The sequence below is a fragment of the Equus caballus genome, chromosome 6 (assembly GCF_041296265.1).
Source record: "Equus caballus isolate H_3958 breed thoroughbred chromosome 6, TB-T2T, whole genome shotgun sequence".
Taxonomy (NCBI): Eukaryota; Metazoa; Chordata; class Mammalia; order Perissodactyla; family Equidae; genus Equus; species Equus caballus.
In genome coordinates, this window is record NC_091689.1 from 69753251 (window position 1) to 69772704 (window position 19454).

Genomic DNA, 19454 nt, shown 5'->3' on the forward strand with positions numbered 1-19454 from the left:
AAATTTCATTTATAACTATAGTATATATAAATTATACATATATTAAATAAATATTTAAGTTTATATATATTTCCCATTTCCTTTTTTCTTCTAGGGAATTGCTTCTTCAGAGGCTGATTAAATTGGTTTTAAAGTGGTTTATCTACTCATGCTGCTTGTTTTCCCATTTGACATGTTAATCCCCTCTCCATCTTGTCAGAAAACCCTTTGGTTATATCCATCAGGTATAAACAAATGTTCCCAGTGATAGAAATTCAGGGCAGCAACCTCCCATCTTCCAGAAGACCATTAAGAATTTGTGACAAGGCAGCAGCCCTTTGGAACTCAGCACAAATAAATAAAAAGGCCCAGCTCAGCCCATCAGTTCCTTTGAAGACATGGGCACAGTCTGGGACAAACAGGCAAAAAAAGAATCTTGTGTGTAGACCTGTGATCAAAATGGATGTTCAACCACACAAGGACCTCCCCTAGAGGTATTCACAGATAGTGACGTAGTGAGGTTTGTGTAAACAGAGTGGATAAAGCAGAACATGGGGATCAAACACAGTCTATCTTTTTGTGGGCACAGACTCATTCAATTTACTAAAATCCAACAATAGCTAATGCATTTGTATGTCTCTCCATTTTTACATGTTTTAGTCACTAGCTACTCCCATCTTTCTTACAGGAAGTGTTTCTTGGTAAAGAATTTAGGATTTTAATTAGAGAAGAAACAAAAGCAATTACAAAGCATCAAACCCTTAGTAATTAAAGTTGAAGTTTATAAGGTCAAATCCTCAGATGTCATGTCAATCATACCACATATACCAAGAAATACAAATAAATCAGATATACACAGATACCAATGCAGGCAATGTTATTTTTGCCTCATTTTGTGTGTAACATTATTGAAGATTCTACTAATGTCTTAAAAAATACAGAAAGTTCTGGAACATACATCAGTTATCTGGAGGAATAAATACTCCAAATGCTTATCATCAAAACTCTGGAAAAAGAGATAATTTCTCTCTTCAGTATTTTAAAAATTGGTATCCAAATAATTTCATTTTGAACTAGGTTAGTAAACTAAGTCTTCTTCATTGAGCTTTTAAAATGGAAAAAATTTCAAGTTCTAAATATAATAAAGACTTAAGTACACATTCAAACTGAAAATGGGAATTTATTTTCTATTACACCTATCTGGCCAAAAGGAGCTGAAGGATTTTTCTCTTCTTACTTTCTTATAACAAACATTGTCAGATTTTTTAGAAAAGCAAAATATAATAACAAAATTGTAGTTGAGAAGACTAATTCTATATGAATATTACTCACGGCCCAGTTAAAATAACAATATAGATTCGCTTCAGTAGATGATGGTGTCAACTTTTAAATATTAGTATCTCTCACACCATTTCTTGGTGGTCTAGACACATTTTTCCTCAACATAACTTCTTCATTTTTCTTCTATAGAGTTCCCTTGACTTAAAATAATGGTTTGAGGAAGATCACATCAGAGTTAGTGGCTCTGTGCTATTTTTTCAAATGTTGAGCAAAGTTGGGCTGGTTGATAACATAATTCATTAAAATGAGCTGTGTCTTCAGTGCCCTGGGCTGGCCCAGCTGTTTGAGAGGCCTTTCTTCCTTTTGTAGCTAAAGAGTTGAGTCTGTTTTTTCACCAGCCCATTGCAGTGGCTGAAAAAGTCCAGGAAATAGTTACACTGAATGCCACCATTCAGAAGAGACTTTCATTTCACAGTGGTGTTACAGGTAACGTATTTCCTTGGGCAGAAAATTGAATTTACTCAGCGTTTAGAGGGAACATTGAATTTCACAACCATAGTTGTCTTTCCCTGTGGAAAAGATTTTTAAGTTTGCTATGATCACTTTCTTTCAATTTCTTTTCCTTACAGTCATGCATGCTCTGTGATCTAAATTTCATTAGTTCATTTAAAATCAGAGAAAAAATTCAAGAGGATAAAAACAAGCACAAAGTAAACAAAGAAACATATAACTTTGCCATTAAATTTTCTCCTGGATAACTTTTCAAATATTTCTCGTCGTTTCCATTCTGTTTCAACACAGCAGGACAACACACTCGTGGCTCAGTGGTGAAGCGACGTGCATATGAGTGACAAAACATGGAAACCAGAAAGGGAATAAAAATGTAAATCAAACTTTTAAAATCCTAGTAATACAACAGCTTCCTTCCTTATTTATTCTGTTAATGTCCATTCCACGTGAATTCACATTGTGGTTCCAGGAGGCCATGCATTGTAAGCCCTGATCACAAAGACCACTATTTGGAGAAGGTTGAATTAAGCCCGCTGCCAGTCTCTACTGGTGGCAAACTTGCAAAAGTCTTCTGGAAGACCAATAAAATTATACTCTGATTATTTGTTTTCTGAATTCTGGGGACCATGGAAATAGAAAAGGATAGAAACAAGGCATGCTTTTTTTGAGGCTTCTTGGGCTGGGCAGTAGAAAAATAGGTGCTTTCCTTTGGGTTTTTTTTGTGGCTGAGGATGGCGAGGCTGGCATCTCTGAGGGCGCTTCCTCACTGTCCTCAGTCTTTGAGGGAGTGATACGCTTTGGCAGTCCGGCTGTTGACAAAATCTGTCTTCTTGAACTGAGCCTTTGGAATAAGCAAACAGAAATGTGAAAGGTAACAACATTTTCACACAAGAAAATGCAGTTTTTAGTGATTTCTCACCAGGGTCAAGACAAGAAGGCCACGATTATCTGGCTGTTAAGTACAACACACGTCTTTCTGGCGTTCTTACCTTCTTGTAGGCGTTATGGAGCTCCGTGTGTGTCCACAGAGAATACAGGAGAACAGAGGCAGCTTTACTGGCTTTGTTGGAGGCACAGCTGAAAAGAAGAAAAGGACACTCTGAGATCAGCGAGAATGTGTCAGGCTTCTGGGCGCTGTCTTTGGACACTCCGTAAATCTTCTTTAACTGCTGTTGCTCAGTAGCCATCCATTAAGTCAGGCCACTCACCATCAGAAGAGAATTAGATGGTGAGCTCTGAAGGCCAGGGGCCACCCTGTTGTTGTTTTTTAAATTATTTTTAAAAAATATTTTTAAACGACTAGCATGTGCTAACCAATAAATAGTTTACAGAGCAAATTCCTGATATTTATACGGAATACATCTTTGAATTTATTTATAGAATAAAATTTGTATTTGTATATTGATAGAATATATTTGTATACTTTAATGTACATTTATAGAATACAAATGCAGGAAAGGATGACTGAAAAATATATATACCTCTTAGACTTAGTGATTATGAATGTAGGAGTAATTTTTTCAAGTTAATAAAATGAATTCTTATTGGAGCATTTGTTAAAATAGTTTCAAAATTTCTTTGTTTTTATAGAGAGCAAATGGAAGACGTGTCCTGTTATAAAACCAAGTCACCACTGAATTTGGCATTGTACTCAGTTTTTGATGCTCAGCTTTTAAATTTGTCCTAAACCTCCTGTTTCTGGCTAAGGATCTAATGCTTTCTTAGATCTCTATCTCTTCTATCACCTGAACTAGCACATGGCTGAATTTTTTCTTTTAACACAGAACTTATTTTTTATATCATAGGATTTGTAAACATGCAACCAAGAATAGAGAATGCAAAGCTGTATGGAGAAGCACAGGCTGGGTTCACTCATTAGCTAAAAGCCTTTCCCTTCCATACCAGCCTTGTATGAAGGGTAAGTCAAATCAGTATCTTACAGACTGTTTTATAGTACCTCATGGACTTTTCAGAGTCACTTGCTAATAACCAAAGTACTAATATATCCATGAAAGCTACTGGTCTCTGATATTTAAAATTGGAAAAAGTTCTTAAATTGCAAGGGCTGTATATTCATAAAATTTGTTTATGAGTTGGTCAGTTGGCACTTGGAACTCATGTATTGAAAGATAAAATGTTATAAATGGCAACTGGTTCCCAGGCTAGCTCATACATTACAGGGCAGCTATACAACACTCTGGCAAGGACAGAGCAGCAGGTACAACAGTTAGAAGCTCCTTGCTGACTTTTGTTTGAGAGAGGACATGTAAGGACTAGCTCACAGGTGGACACTCAAGACAGAAAATAGGCAACGGAGTAGCACAGCCTCATATGTTGCTAAGCTACAAGAAGTTTCCAAAAGTGATGGCGTATTCCCATGTGCTGCTTCTGTCTGAATACTCAAATAATTAACATTATATGGTCTTGTGGAGATTTGCTTAGAGGTTTGGAGGATTATTAGGAATGGTCAGATCTATTCTGCAGCAATAATTCATTCTTTCCACAAAGACTGAGCAACAGCTATCTGCCAGGCTCTGGGGACAGGTGAGCCTTCCCCGCTCTTGGGGAACTGACCTTTTAACCAGTGCTCCTTTTAATCACGTGACTCTGAATATGGTCTTCCTTCCCTGCGAGCTTTCCCAGAGCAGGGCTGCAGAGCACCAGGGGCCTAAACTGGGTGGGACTGTGGGGGAGGGGACACGTGTTCATTCCAGGACACCACAGAGCCCCCATGCCTGCCTCACACACATTTGTCCACACCAGGTGAAGTTTGTTTGCTTTGCAGCTCATTAGAACTCGGCTACAATAACATTTCTTTTCTTTTATGTTATCCACAAAAGTAACTTGTATTTAACAAGGCGAGCAATTCAGAACTGTATAAAGAGAAAAAGATAATAATCTTCGTGCCCCCTTTGGATCCCATCACTCTAAATTAACTAACAGTAATAATTTGGTTACACAAGGTTTTTCATTCTCTTCCTCATCTGTTTTTTTAAAATGTGGAAAATTCAAAGACACAGAAAGAGGGATGCCGGAAGGCATATGCATTAAACCTTTTATTCTCAAAAGGGAATAAGAGGTGGAACAGATGTGATAGAGAAAGCAAGAATTTCTTGTTACGCTGCCTCCTACTTCTCCTCCTTGTGCTATCACTGCTTCCTCTCAGCCACCTGTGGTGACACTGGCTCCACAGATTTAAGTGAGGAAAAGGGTATTCTCTGTCCATAGGACTCCCACTTTGCCTACACTCTGCTGTTCTTAAATCACAGCCGTGGCTCTGGAAAACAAATTAATTCATCAAGTGAATAAAATGCTGGAAGGCACTACCCAGAGAAGCTATGGTGTTTGACTATCTCTGGATATTTTAGATGAGAATGGGCAACTATTGGGCTTGGAAGCTTCAGTTTTTCACTTGCCTTGTCACCAAGGACTGGGCCAGATGATCCAGCCCAACTTTACAATCCTGTTTTTGGCCATGTCGCCCATGGTACTCAATGACTGGACATTCACAACTGGATTATTTACACACGCGTGTGGTGGTGGGGAAAGCGACCGCTGACTGGCAGATGCTAAAGGACTTACGCATCCCCTGCACTGATGGTCATGATTTTCTGCAGGCCCCCAGTGTTTAGAAGATCCCGGGCATTCTGGTAACTGTTCTGGATGATGTTGTTCAACGTGTAACAGGCAGAGGCCGTAGTTTCGATTAGAAGGTCAGTACTTGGGACTGTGTCGGGAATTATGGAAACCAAATCAGGCAGAGTTTCTCTGGCTACATTATGAAACAGAAAGAACACAATGAAAAGGATTATTTCTTAGCCTCAAGATCCCAATACATTTTGGGTCAAGAACATTTTAAAAAGGAAACACAATTGATTAATAAGCATATGAAAGATGTAACATTCAACACTCTTAACACTCAAATTTAGAAAAGATTTTTAAAAAAGATGATACTCTGTGCTCAGTACACCGGAAATCTATTCAGAAAGCAATTTGACAGAAATGTCAAGAATTTTAAAAATTTTCACATTCTTTGATTCAGTAATTCCACTTCTGGAAATTGATCCTAAAGATATCACTTTAAAAATGGAAAAAGCTTTATGCAGAGATCTTTATTATAGTATTACATATAAATTAAAAATTATAAACAGCCTAAATATTCCAATAATAGAACATAATCAATGGAAATACATCTGAAAAGAATATTATGCATCCCAAAACATATCAGCGAAGCACGTATAACCAGAAAATATTTATGTTAATATTCTGTGTGAAAAACCAGTATATTTATTTATATAAAGAATACATATTATAATACCAGGAGAGAAAAAACACATAAAAAACCTGAGAAGAAATACACTAATAACAGGACTTGTTTTTCTACAATAGTATTGATGGTGACCTAAAAATATTTTAAAAAATTATCTGAAATGCCCAAAGTTTCTTGAATGCACTAATCATGCTATTATTAAAAAAAAGAGAAAGAGATTACTTTAAATTTATTTTTTCACCATGTAAGTTCTTGGTTATAGGGTTTTAGTTTGACTTTTTTTTTTAAAGATTTTATTTTTTCCTTTTTCTCCCCAAAGCCCCCCAGTACATAGTTGTATATTCTTCGTTGTGGGTCCTTCTAGTTGTGGCATGTGGGACGCTGCCTCAGCGTGGTTTGATGAGCAGTGCCATGTCCGCGCCCAGGATTCGAACCAACGAAACACTGGGCCGCCTGCAGCAGAGTGAGCAAACTTAACCACTCGGCCACGGGGCCAGCCCCAGACTTTTTTTTTGTAATAACAAGAGAGGTATTAATGTTTGATGATTTCATTATAATTTGTCCTCCGGTGTATATTTTGGGCAATATGAATATGTACTTGATTTTCTGCAATAATTCTTTTCACATGTTTTCTTCTTTCTCTCTAACTACTTTGGACTCTCCTTAAAAAACAGAGAGCATGCTTCAATTGTTTTGCTGCTCCTCACAGCTCTTTAATACAATGCTGTGTTTATCACGGTTGTATAACAAATATTTCCGCTTAATTTTATTGTTTCTTCATCTGCGTTTATGTGGCACCTTGAACTGCACTTCTCTCTACGATACTGAATTGTAATTAGCTATAAGCCTGTCTGAATTCCAAATGGGGCGATGGGTTCCTGGAGGACAATCATTGTACACATTTCTGGATTTGCATCGATCACAATGCCTAAAACAGAGAGGCATCAATAAAAGGCACTGAACGATGTGTCATCCTTTTGATAACACCTGGACCTGACTGACAGGAAAGACACACCTTCTGCTCAAAGGCCTGACCACTTTCTTTTTCACTGTTGTTCAAGCATCATACCATAGTGTTGAGAGCTCAGAGCTCAGCCTCTGAAGCCACGCTTCTTCAGGTTTCAGTCCTGTCTCTGCCATTTAACGGCTGTGTGGTCTGGGCAGGCTATGGAACCTCCCCCTGCTTCATTTTCCTACTTTGTCAAATGGGATAATAATAGTATCTGTCGTTTTAAGGGCTTAAATAAGTTAGTATGTGTTAACTGTATCCCAGTACCCTGCACATACGTAGTAAGCTCTCAAAAGATGGAAGTTATTTTCAGAAGGCTTCCTCCTTTTAATAAGTTAAGCCACAGACCGAAAGGCCTTGAGAACATGAATTTTCCTTTCACTGAAATTTAGGTCAATGACAAGGAAACAAGGCTGAGACAATCCAACAGAAAACACCCCATCACCTCTCTGCAGGCTGCAGCACTGTCTGCTGACACCCAGGCTGCCCACACCGAGGACAATGCCTACTCAGAGAGAGTCCCACCTCGCCTCCCTCAGCATCGCCAACAAGAAGGTCCACTTTTGTAGATGAAACTCAAGGTTGAATCTCAGGGTCATGTCAGAGGAGGAGTGAGAATTAGAGACGTTAGAGTCTTTAACATTTTACATGGCGTTTGTTGTTCTTAGAAAAGCAGTCCAATTGTTTACATCGACAAAGCTAGATACTACAATATAGTAAGGAGGTCATTTTGTCTCTTGGTGTTTCTCTCTCCACACACTCACATAGACACACACAGACACACACACACACACAGTGGGCCTGAATAAATACATTTGCTTTGGGACAATTAAAATTGGACCTCTGGGGGCCAGCCCTGTGGCCAAGTGGTTAAGTTCGCGCGCTCTGCTTTGGCGGCCCACGGTTTCGCAGGTTCAGATCCTGGGCGTGGACCTAACACCACTCATCAAGCCAAGCTGAGGCGGTGTCCCACATGCTACAACTAGAAAGACCCACAACTGAAAAGAAAAAAAGAAAAAAATATATATACATATAGATAGATAGATATACACAACTACGTACTGGGGGGCTTTGGGGAGAAAAAGAAAAAATAAAACCTTAAAAAATAAAATAAAATAAAATTGGATCTTTAATAGTGAAATATAAAAATTAAAGGCCTTATCATGATAGTGAAGGGTTATAGCTCAATGTCATATTGTTGAGATTTTAATGCTTAAACTCAATGCCTTAAAAAGCCAAGACATTAGCTGGATGTCTGAAAACATCTGTAACTGAAGAAATGTGAACTGAGACTCGAGAGATCTATCCAAATACTTCCTGATGCTTGCAAGTACATCATGTTATCTGACCCTTGGAAAAACACTATTAGGTAGTGATTACTAATCTCAGTTGGTTTAGATCAGTTAAATGACTAGCCAAGGTGACATGAGTGGCAAGGTCACATTGTAGGATACAGATCCATGTCTTGTACCTGAGATCTATATTTTGTCACCATGCTAAGCTGCCTATCTTTAAGTTTGTAAGAAAATATAAGTTTCAGGCCAGCCCTGGTGGCCTGGTGGTTAAGTTCCACGCTCTCCACTTCAGTGGCCCAGGTTTAATTCCCAGGGGCGGACCTACACCACTCGTCAATGGCCATGCCGTGGCAGTGGCTCACATACAAAATAGAGGAAGATTGGCACAGATGTTGGCTCAGGGTGAATCTTCCTCAGCAAAAAAAATAAAAAAGAAAAAAAAAGAAAAAGAAAAGAAAATGTTTCAAGTTTATTTCTGTAAATCTAAATAAAACGTGATGACATCATCACAGGTCAGCACATGGAAAGTTTTACCTGGCCTAGAAATCTCTTATGAGAAGCACAAAGCATGTATTTCAAACTGATTTCCATTTATTCTTGGTTATTAATACCCTGAATCAAGACAGGTCTTTTTACTCAAATTATCTATTTGACACAAAGCCAATTTGGAATTTTTAAAAATTGATTTTAGCTTGCTCAAGCCACTTCTCTCTGTTGTCCTTAAAATGAGGGGAGGTTTATCAGTGGAATTATCTTATATAAACTGTGGGGCTACAGCTATATCTTACCAACAGTTAGAGAACTGTATAGAAACTGACCCAACAGCATTTCTGCCCTGAAGGTACATGCACAATGTGTAGAACGCAATTATTTTCAGAGGCAATGTTTTAAAGATGGAGTCAACATTTTATTTGGAAAAAGAAAAAGAAAACTCAAAGGACAATACACCTGAATTGAAGTGCAGCACACAAGTCCACGGAAGACAATGGGGAGCACAGTTTCATAATTCTGAGAATGCCTATGGCAAAGTTTCTTTTAGAGTCACTGACAAATTTCCAGTCTCTTTCTCTATTTATAATGGGCACAAAACCATTCTCTGAAACCGCTTGTGCAATGTTGTGCTGGTGGCTGTCTTTGGAAATGACGTTACTAAAACATTAACCAGAGACTTCAATATCTCTTGTATGTGTGTACATTCCAAAATAATCTGATCCACTGAAAAACCAAAACTTGTCTACAATTTTAGAATTTCATGAAAAACTGAATTTCAAGTTGTCAGGAGTGACTAATTAATGGAGCATTAGGAAACATGCTTAATTTTATTTTATCATTATTTAAAAAATTATTTTATTGAGGTCACATTGGTTTATAACATTGTGTAATTTCAGGTGTACATTATTATATATCAGTTTCTGTATAGACTACAGACTACGTCATGCCTACCCCCAATAGTCTAGTTTTTATCTGAAGCATGCTTAATTTTAGCATTGTCTTCCTACTATCTCATTTTATAGTTTTTGACTTGATTCACAAACATTTATCAGATACTTCTAGGTATAACGCAAAAGAGTGAAAAATTATTTAATTGATAGCATAATACAGTTACCATCTTTGTCAATAATATAGACTCAAAAAAAAAGAGCAAATATGTTTCATCATATTTATTCTAAAAGCCATATATGCAGAATCTGCTATATTCAGTGACTCCTTCTTTGTGTCTTTTTGTGTGTGATTATCTATTTATTTTTTTCCAGTCCAACAACGGCCAAGTTTCTAAAGTGAACAACGACTGTTTTTTAATGTTCTAGAAGGGTGGTCCCAATCAGGCTATGCAGAAAACATTCTGAAAGACAGCTACATGGATTCAAAAGATTTCACTGGCTGGCACAGCTGAGGGATGAGCTATGCCATCAAATATATTCCTTATCTTGTTAATTATTAGTGTGGTCTAAAATTTCTCTTTGTGTTAATAAAAACAACAAAAAAATGCGGGATATTAAGAAAAATCCTATTTGAGACCCAGTGAGAAACCCCACCCTTGACATCTGTGTGCACAAAAACCAGGTGTATTTATGACATTCTGCTCTTTCTTCACATTTTCAGTTCACCATTGTGAAAAGAATGTGATAAAGACAACATTTTATTGCATTTGTATTTTCACTGCGTACTTATTTCAGCCAGATACTTTACTGACTCACCAATTTCATTCTGCAGCGAAAGATTCCGAGACAAATTCCTCAGCAGGGACACAGCAGTCTTTTTCACACTTGGATCACTAACATGCAGCATCTTTCGGGTGTGCTGGAGGCCATTTTCCTTCTGGACAACTGTCTGAGCCACTGACGTCGGCATCTGTTTTAAGAGACGTCCCACAAGTGCTATTGCGTTTGACTTCATGGTAATATTAAGTTTTTCTGCAGATTACCAGAAGTCAAGCAAGATGTTTTAAAAACTAGAGCAGTGATGAAACCAATCTGAAGATATATCTTTTTCATTCTTATTAGGTTTTCAATTTAATTTCTGGATAAAAACAATTTATTCAGCATTTTAAAACACAATGTTGGATTTGGTTAGCTACTACATTGTTCGCGTCTGTGTTTATAAATAAAATGCGCCTGTCTTTTCCTTTCTTGTAATACTGTTATCAGTTTTAAAATCAAATTACACTAATATCATAAAATTAGTTGGGTGGTGTTTTCCCTTTTTCCATTTTCTTGAACTGTTTGTGTAATACAAGAACAATCTCCCCTTTGTGGGTTTGGTAGAATTCAGCTATAAAACCAACTGAGCTGACAAAAGTTTTAAAGGGAGATGTCTTCGATTATTACTTCAATATATTTACCAGTTGCTGGCTTATTCATCTTTTTTGTCTCTTCTTGTTCAAATATTGGCATTTTACATATTTTAATAAACTCGCTCATTTCTAAAAACCAGTTTGTTCTGAAAGAGATATTGGGCGTGTAAAGAAAGGCATGTACGGCTAGTTAGATCAGCTGTAATTCTATGCTCTGTATCAGAGGCTGCACATGCAAGTTGTTGGGCCAAGTGTAGGTCCATTAGATGCAAATCTTATGAGGCTGGCCATCCACTTTCCATCTGAGTTCCAACCAGATCCTTCCTAGCATCAACAAACCTCCACTGATACTAGTGCCTTAGCTCGTGTCTGCAACTTCCTAGATTTCTATTTGAAGCTAATTTGAGGCCACCATGCCAGAAATTCCCGTAATACTTGGTCATTCTTCAAGGCGTCTATCTTCTCTGTTTATCTTATCTAAACATGCTTGTTTCCCGCTGTCTCCCTCAGATTGCTCTCCTTCTTACATCCTCCACTGTACCTTCTAGAATATGGGTTTTTAATATAGGATCCAGGATAGGTTTCAGGATGGGACAGGAGGTGCTTAAAGCTATTTTTGTGTTTCTAATAAATTTTTATAGGGGAAGGGTCCATGATTTTATTAGACACTCAAAATGTCCATGACTCAAAGAAGTTTAATAACTGCAGTTCTAGAATATCTGTTTTATTGTAAACAAATTATAATTTGTCTTTCACTAATTCACAGAACATTCCATTAGACCATTTGCTCTCCTCTGAGAAGAATCCTTCCCCGTAGCCACCTAGAGAGGCTATTTATTCTGTACAATTCCTGTGTCTTGGGCAAGAAGGTAGGTTTTGCATTCCTCTATCTCCCTTATAGCCTGTCTAGATAATTATTTCTTTCCACATATGCCCAAGCTCTGCTCTTCTGAGTCACTGCCATCCAGCTCTATCACCCCCATAGCATTTTCTTTGTCATCTCAAGATCTATTGGTCTTTTCACAGCATCCACTGGAGGCTATGCAGCCTGACTCAGAGCCTTCTCCACCTCCTGTCCATGGTAGATGACCAAATTAATTACCTCACAGTTCATAGACTTCCTAAAAGTCATAGTCTTCATCTCTTCTGCATATCAGCCACTCACTTCCATGGTCATATGGAACTTGTGTTCACCCAGAAACACCTTTCCTCTGAAAACATATACTCCAATGTCAAGCTCTGAACACAACTTCCTATTCTCCTTGCTCTCTCTCCCTCACTCCTATCATATTTCTTCTTAAGCCTCATCGGGAACTCCAGTCCTTATACCTCAGCCTTCATTTCCTGCTCTCAAGTGATCAATTCTCTCTTACCTTACCTTTCTTATTTAGATGAGGGTATGTGAACCATTACATCAAATACTATTTTTCCAACATCCTTAACTCTATTACTCTAGCCTATTTTTCACCCACTCACCAAAACTGCAAAGCTGACTTTACACTTGGCCACCAAATATTGCTATAGTAAATAGGGCATTTGAAGATTGGCACTTCTGCAAATTTATGGTTTCTGATCTCCACTAGGAGCTCAAATGTTGTTGGTCAACTTGCTGTTTTGTAAGTGCCAGTGAAGATTTCAAAGTTACACCAGAATGATCCTTCTAAAATTTAAAGTGATTATGTTCCACCTCATGTTTAAACCTTGTGATGACTCCCCATTGCCTTCAGAATGATGTGCACAAGTCTTAGCATGGCCCATATAGTCCTTCACAGCCTGGCATCTTCTGTCCTCCCTTTCCTACCACTACTCGTTAATTTTCTAGGTTACAACTATATTAAATTGCGTATCTCTCTTATTAGAACAGAAGTTCCTTGCAAGGAGGAAATGATTTGTCCATCTTTTTTGTTTCTCTCAGTGCCTTGAATGGTCCTATACAAATGATTATTGAACTGAACGATATGAATAATATACTATCAAGTTTTCCTGAAGATTTACTATAATCTCAGAAGGTTCTTCATGAGGATAAGGATGGATTAAAAAGTCACAAGATATTTATTTCTTAAAGTTTGTTTTCTTTTGGGGGCCGGCCCGGTGGCGTAGTGGTTAAGTGTGCACGTTCCACTTCGGCAGCCCAGGGTTCGCCAGTTCGTATCCTGGGTGTGGATATGGCACCGCTTGGCAAGCCATGATGTGGTAGGCATCCCACATATAAAGTAGAGGAAAATGGGCATGGATGTTAGCTCAGGGCCAATCTTCCTCAGCAAAAAGAGGAGGACTGGCCCCAGTTAGCTCAGGGCTAATCTTCCTCCAAAAAAAAAAAAAATTAAATCAATAAAATTAAAAAAAATTTGTTTTCTTTTAAAACATGAGATGTTTTTAAAACTAAAATCTTGCTTTATATGTATATCATACTATACCATTTAATGATATATTCTTATAGATAATAAAGAGTTTGATGTTTGTATATAAAAATGATCACCAGAAAATGCAACTCTAAACGAAGTCTGGATCCTCAAACGACATTTGCTCAACTAGGGGAAAGCAGAGCAGTCTCAGTAATTCTCGCTTATTGAGGAAAATGGGAGAGGCTGAAGTGGGATGGTCGTTAGAATTTACTCAATAAGAAAAATAATCAGATTTACCAAAGAGAGATTTTTTAATTCCAGCTTTAGGAAATATATGAGAATGACTGTGAAGTAGTTAGTCAACCGTTTACAAATAGCACTTCTAATTCATACTTTCCTGATTATTAATAAGGTTGGGCACCTTTTCAAATGTTTATTGGCTATTTCTATCTTATCTTTTGTGAAGTGCCCATTAAAGTCTCTATTTACTTTTTTAAGGAAGATTCACCCTGAGCTAACATCCATTGCCAATCTTCCTCTTTCTGCATGTGAGCCACCTCCACAGCATGGCCACTGACAGATGAGTGGTGTAGGTCCATGCCCTGGAACCGAATCTGGGCTGCCAAAGCAGAGCACGCTGAACTCAACTACCACACCACCGGGTCTGGCCCTCCTGTCCATTTTTATATTGGGTTGTCTATCTTCTTATTGTTAACTTCATGAGTTTTTTATATTTTCTAGATACCAACCTTTGTAACTTATATATGTTACAAAAATCTTTTCCCACTCTGTGGTTTGTCTTTTTAGTGTCTTTTTTTTTTCCATATATATATTTTTTTTTTGAGGAAGATTAGCCCTGAACTAACTACTGCCAGTCCTCCTCTTTTTGCTGAGGAAGCCTGGCCCTGAGCTAACATCTGTGCCCATCTTCCTCTACTTTATATGTGGGACGCCTACCACAGCATGGTGTGCCAAGCGGTGCCATGTCCACACTCGGGATCCGAACCGGCAAACTCAAGCCCGCTGAGATGTGGAACGTGCAAACTTAACCACTGTGCCACCGGGCCGGCCCCTTTAGTGTCTTTTTTTGAGGAAGATTAGCCCTGAGCTAACTTCTGCCAATCCTCCTCTTTTTCCTGAGGAAGTCTAGTCCTGAGCTAACATCCATGCCCATCTTCCTCTACTTTATATGTGGGATGCCTACCACAGCATGGCTTTTGCCAAGCAGTGCCATGTCTGCACCCAGGATCCGAACCAGCGAACCCTGTGCTGCCAAGAAGCAGAACGTGTGCACTTAACTGCTGTGCCACTGGGCCGGCCCCCACAGTGTCTTAACAATGTCTTTTGATAGTATAATAACATAAGCTAGTAATTTTAAAGTTGTCAATTTATAAAATATTTACTTTATGGCTACTGCTTTTTCTGACTACTTTTAAGAAATCTCTCCCTATTCCAGATCATGAAGATATTCTTCCATGTTATTGTTTAGAAGCTTTATTGTCTTCCCTTTCACATTTGAACCTCATTGCTGTTGGAACAGATTTTTGGGTAAGGTGTGAGGTAGGGGATACACTTTGTTTTTTTCCAATGGTTATCAAAGTAAGTGCCATTAAAGTGTTTTAGAAACTTGAAAACTGTTCATTTCAATGACTTTTAACTTTTGAATGTTTAATCTTTTAATTTAAATTGTACTTTTGGTTTATACCGTACTTATAAATCTATACTTTAATTTATATTATACTTACAGAGTTTGCTAACTGGATAAATTTTATCAATCCATCTCTTTCTCTTATTTATTATTAGAATGACCACTGTATTCAAATTAATAAAGTTTAATGTAGCTTTGCTGACTAAAAATCACTGTCACAATTCTATACTTAAATTATATAATCTATCTTTTGCAAAGCTATTTATTTCAGTTTAGGTTCTTTGGCATTTAAGGTATAAGGCCATTTGTTTGATGCTATCTCAGTTATGAACACATGGTTAATGAACTGGATATTTCCTGGAACTATGTTTAATGGCCTGCTTTTCAAGTTTTTATATTCAAAAATTCCCTTGAGAAATTATAAAACCAAGTATTTTTATCACACCATCTAAGCATAACAAAATTAGGAAAAGTAATAACTGGAAAGGATACACACATAAGTCAAAATTTTAATAAAAAGCATCTCATAACTTAAAAGAATAAAGGGTCCTCAGATCATTATCCTATTCTGCTAAATTTCCTCTTATAAATCTTCAATCAAGTTCAACTCTAACACCCTTGAATACGGATCAATACCAGCTCAGTGTAGGCCTCCTTTTGGGGGCCTGGACTAGTCTGAGGTCAGGTATGATTTTAAATGCCTTGACACAATTAGGACAGTTATGAAGATATCCCCCCTCTTGCTTGGGTTCCTTTTGGACTTGGTATCTCTTAGCCTCTTACATTTCTGTTTGTTTGTTTGTTTATTTATCCCAACTTGACTATTACGACATACAGGGATTTTTGCCTTACTCACCGCTATATACTTAGCACTAGGCTAGTGCCTGTTACATAGTAGGAGCTCAAAAAATGTTTCTTTAACAAACGAATGAAAGAACTTGGGATCTAGGTAATATACTCATATTCAGAGCTTAAGTGGCACAAATATCCCTGTATCCTCAGGTCCATGGAAACATCTCCAGACTGTTTGGATTCCATGAGAGATCTTGGAATGGAAGATGCTACAATCCAAGTTGAAAGGGTTAGCTCATGGTGAACCGTATTCAGAGCAGAGTGAGTTTAAACACATATACACACACAGAGCAATTTAATTTCTGACATTTTCTTTTAAGTTGGCTAGGAGTTACTAAGAGAGTGTCTGTAGTTTGGAAAAGTGAATGAAGTAGTTTTGGGAAACCTAGCATCAGAAAATGGGAAAGTAAGATAATAAATTAATGTCCTTGTGTCATTCAGGGCTCCTGGTAGTTCCCCATTTCCTTCTTTTTGTGCAGAAGTACACTTTGAAAAAAATCAAAGAGATTAAAGTTTGGTTGTATTTTTGGGGGAGGGGAGTTCTTTTTTTAAATTGAGGTATAATTGACATACAACATTATATTAATTTCAGGCATACAACGTAATAATAATTCAATATTTGTATATATTGTGAAATGATCACAAGTGTAGTTAACATCTGTCACCCTACGTGAAGAATTTTTTCTCTTGTGATGAGAACTTTTCATATTTACTCTCCTAGCAACTTTCAAATATGCAATACAGTATTATTAACTGTAGTTACCATGCTGTACACTAATTATATCCCCAGGACATATTCCTTTTATATCTGGAAGTTTGTACCTTTTGAGTTTGGTCGTTTTCCATAGTGCTAAGATAAGAGAAATATTGGATTTACCATTTCACAATTTTATTCAAAACAGAGCAAGCTTCTGTGTAAACACATTAAAGAATGAATATGATTTCTCAAGTAAAGAGTAAATAATATTTTTGTTACCTACAAGAGTGTTTTTCTCCAGTATGGAGATTTCTCAAAAAATTAAGACTAGAACTACCATACAATCCAGCTATTCTGGATAAATACAGCTGGGTATTTATCCAAAGAATGTGAAAACACAAATGTGTAAAGATACATGCACCCCTATGTTCATGGCAGCATTATTCACAATAACCAAGACTTGGAAACAAACTAGGTGCCCATCAAGGGATGGATGGATAAAAAGGATGTATATATACACAATGGAATACTACTCAGCCATAAGAAACGATGAAATCCGGCCATTTGTGACAACATCGATGGACCTTGAGGGTATTAAGCAAAGCGAAATAAGTCAGAGGGAGAAAGTCAAATATCATATGATCTCACTCATAAGTAGACATTAAAAACAACAACAATCAATAGAGACAGAGATTGGATCGGTGGTTGCCAGAGGGTAAGTGGGGAGGGAGGAGGGCGAAAGGGGTGATTAGGCACATGTGTGTGGTGGTGGATGGTAGTCAGTCTTTGGGTAGTGGACATGATGTAACCTACACAGGAATCGAAATATGATGATGTACACCTGAAATTTATATAATGTTATAAACCAATGTTACTGCAATTTAAAAAAAAAAAAGAGAAAGTGCTTTTCTCTATGACGATGACTAATTGGAGACCGTCCACACAATAAACTATTTTGGGGGAGTTTTTTCTAATCATTTTACGATCAAGTCAAAGAATATAAACTTACCTTTCAAATAATTAAATATTTATAGAATTGCTAAATATGTAGCAAGGTATAAAATACAGGGGGGAGGGACTAAGCTTTTACTGTTTTATATGTTTTGACTTCGCTGGTATAAGCAAGTGCACCTAGAAAGAGAAGCAGCTCTTTATTTTGTAGTTGAGTTTCTGGGACACAAAAGCACAGATGTCTTTTCCAACTCCACACTGCAGTGGACATCTGTTGTTTTGGCCTGCCCAGCATTCATTCTTCCTTTTTGCAATAACACTGACTTTCCATGGGGGAACTACTCCTTTACAATTTCAGTCTATGTCGTACAAGTGGCGGTGACCCTTGCCTGCTCAAACACACTCCCCTGAAATTCACATGTGGGCACAATGCCCAGACCTGGGAATCAGAACATCATGGTCTCCTAGCCACAGGTGCTGGTTCAGAAATGGGCGAGTGAGACTCACTCTGAGTTCTTAATAGAGCTACTGGGAAAATAGTTGTTTCTTTTCTTGTGGGGACATTGGGTTGGGTAACATGTAACCCTGAAATCTTTGGTGGCTCTCTTTGCTACCAGATAAGGGGAGCCTTTTGAGAACTCAACCAACAGAGGAAAATAGAGTCCAGAGATGGGGAGTCATAATTACAGTTGCTGGGGCACCTACGTCCTGCCACGATGGAAGGTAGACCTACCCTGGACTTCTTAGTTATACGAGCCAAGAAATTCTTTTTTGCTTAAACCATTTTGAGGTAGAATTCTGAGACTTGTAACTGGAAGAGCTCTGATTCATGTAACTCTCTCGGAGTCATCTACTTGCAGTCTGACTTGGCTTTGCAGAAGCCGAGGCTGAAAGTTCTGGACTGCTGGAACTCTCTGGGAATTCCTGAGAGCTGTCCTGATGAAAGGGAGAAACTTTTGCTCTGACCTCACTGCCTCATTGCAGAACCTAATGCAGTATGTCGACAATGTCATTATTTTAAAAAGTAGGAAAGCAGGCCTGATACTCACTGGTCCACTTCCTGCCGTGAGATTCTGGAGAGCTCCCAAGGATGCTTCCTGAGTGTAGTTTCGGACACTCTTGGCGATCAAGGACAAATACATCCGTATCACGATGGAGTGCCACAACCACTCCACACCCTTGGGGTTGCTCTTTTCCTCTGGCATTGGCATGTCCTGGTATTGCTAACCACACACACAATGAAATCCAGAATTAATGCCTTCAAGTGATTTCTATATTCCATACCCAAACCCACAGACCAGAAATACTGTCCAGTCTAGAGAGACCAATAATTTGCATAGTAAGAAACCCTTGAAATAGAAATGAAAAAGTAAATATGTGTTTTCTAATCACTTAACTTTTAGCCCCTGATGATTATTTCTCCCTAACACCACCACATACCTCTCAACTTTGCATTTCACAGTGAGAGAGAATTCAGAGAATTAAGCATAGGCTGCTCCAGAACAGTTTTCAGGCTGCTGTTAAACTTAAAGCTAAATTAGTCACAATCACTCTGAAGATAAGAAAAGCAGGCCTCTTCCCTCTGAGTCTAGTGAAGCTGTCCGGGCCAACATCAGGATTCTAAATTTACCAGTTGTTCTCCAAGTTCACAAATAGCATGACACTCTGAGGAGTAGGAGAGGGCACATTCTTTTTGTTTTCATGAAATGCCAGTATGAACAGTATTCCTTCCCATGGGGTTTGCTTTTAGGATGTCCAAAGTTTGTTTTTAGAATGTCCAAAGCTGAATATCAGCGCTGCTTTTAATGTTAAAACACTTCATA

At 38.0% G+C, this 19454-nt stretch overlaps 1 protein-coding gene across 2 annotated transcripts in view; it reads right to left on the reverse strand.

The window, feature by feature from the left end:
- Positions 1-740: 740 nt before the first annotated feature.
- PKP2 (plakophilin 2) overlaps positions 741-19454 on the reverse strand; it is an 82283-nt gene continuing 63569 nt past the window's right edge. The window contains exons 9-13 of one of the 2 annotated variants that reach the window (XM_023643348.2): positions 18681-18854; positions 10543-10696; positions 5353-5542; positions 2760-2847; positions 741-2611 (exon numbers count right to left, since the gene is read on the reverse strand). In XM_023643348.2, coding sequence (XP_023499116.1) covers positions 2543-2611; positions 2760-2847; positions 5353-5542; positions 10543-10696; positions 18681-18854 — 675 coding nt within the window. In that variant the 3' untranslated portion in view covers positions 741-2542. The remainder of the gene's footprint in view (positions 2612-2759; positions 2848-5352; positions 5543-10542; positions 10697-18680; positions 18855-19454) is intronic. The other variant, XM_070270102.1, reaches the window with a different exon arrangement.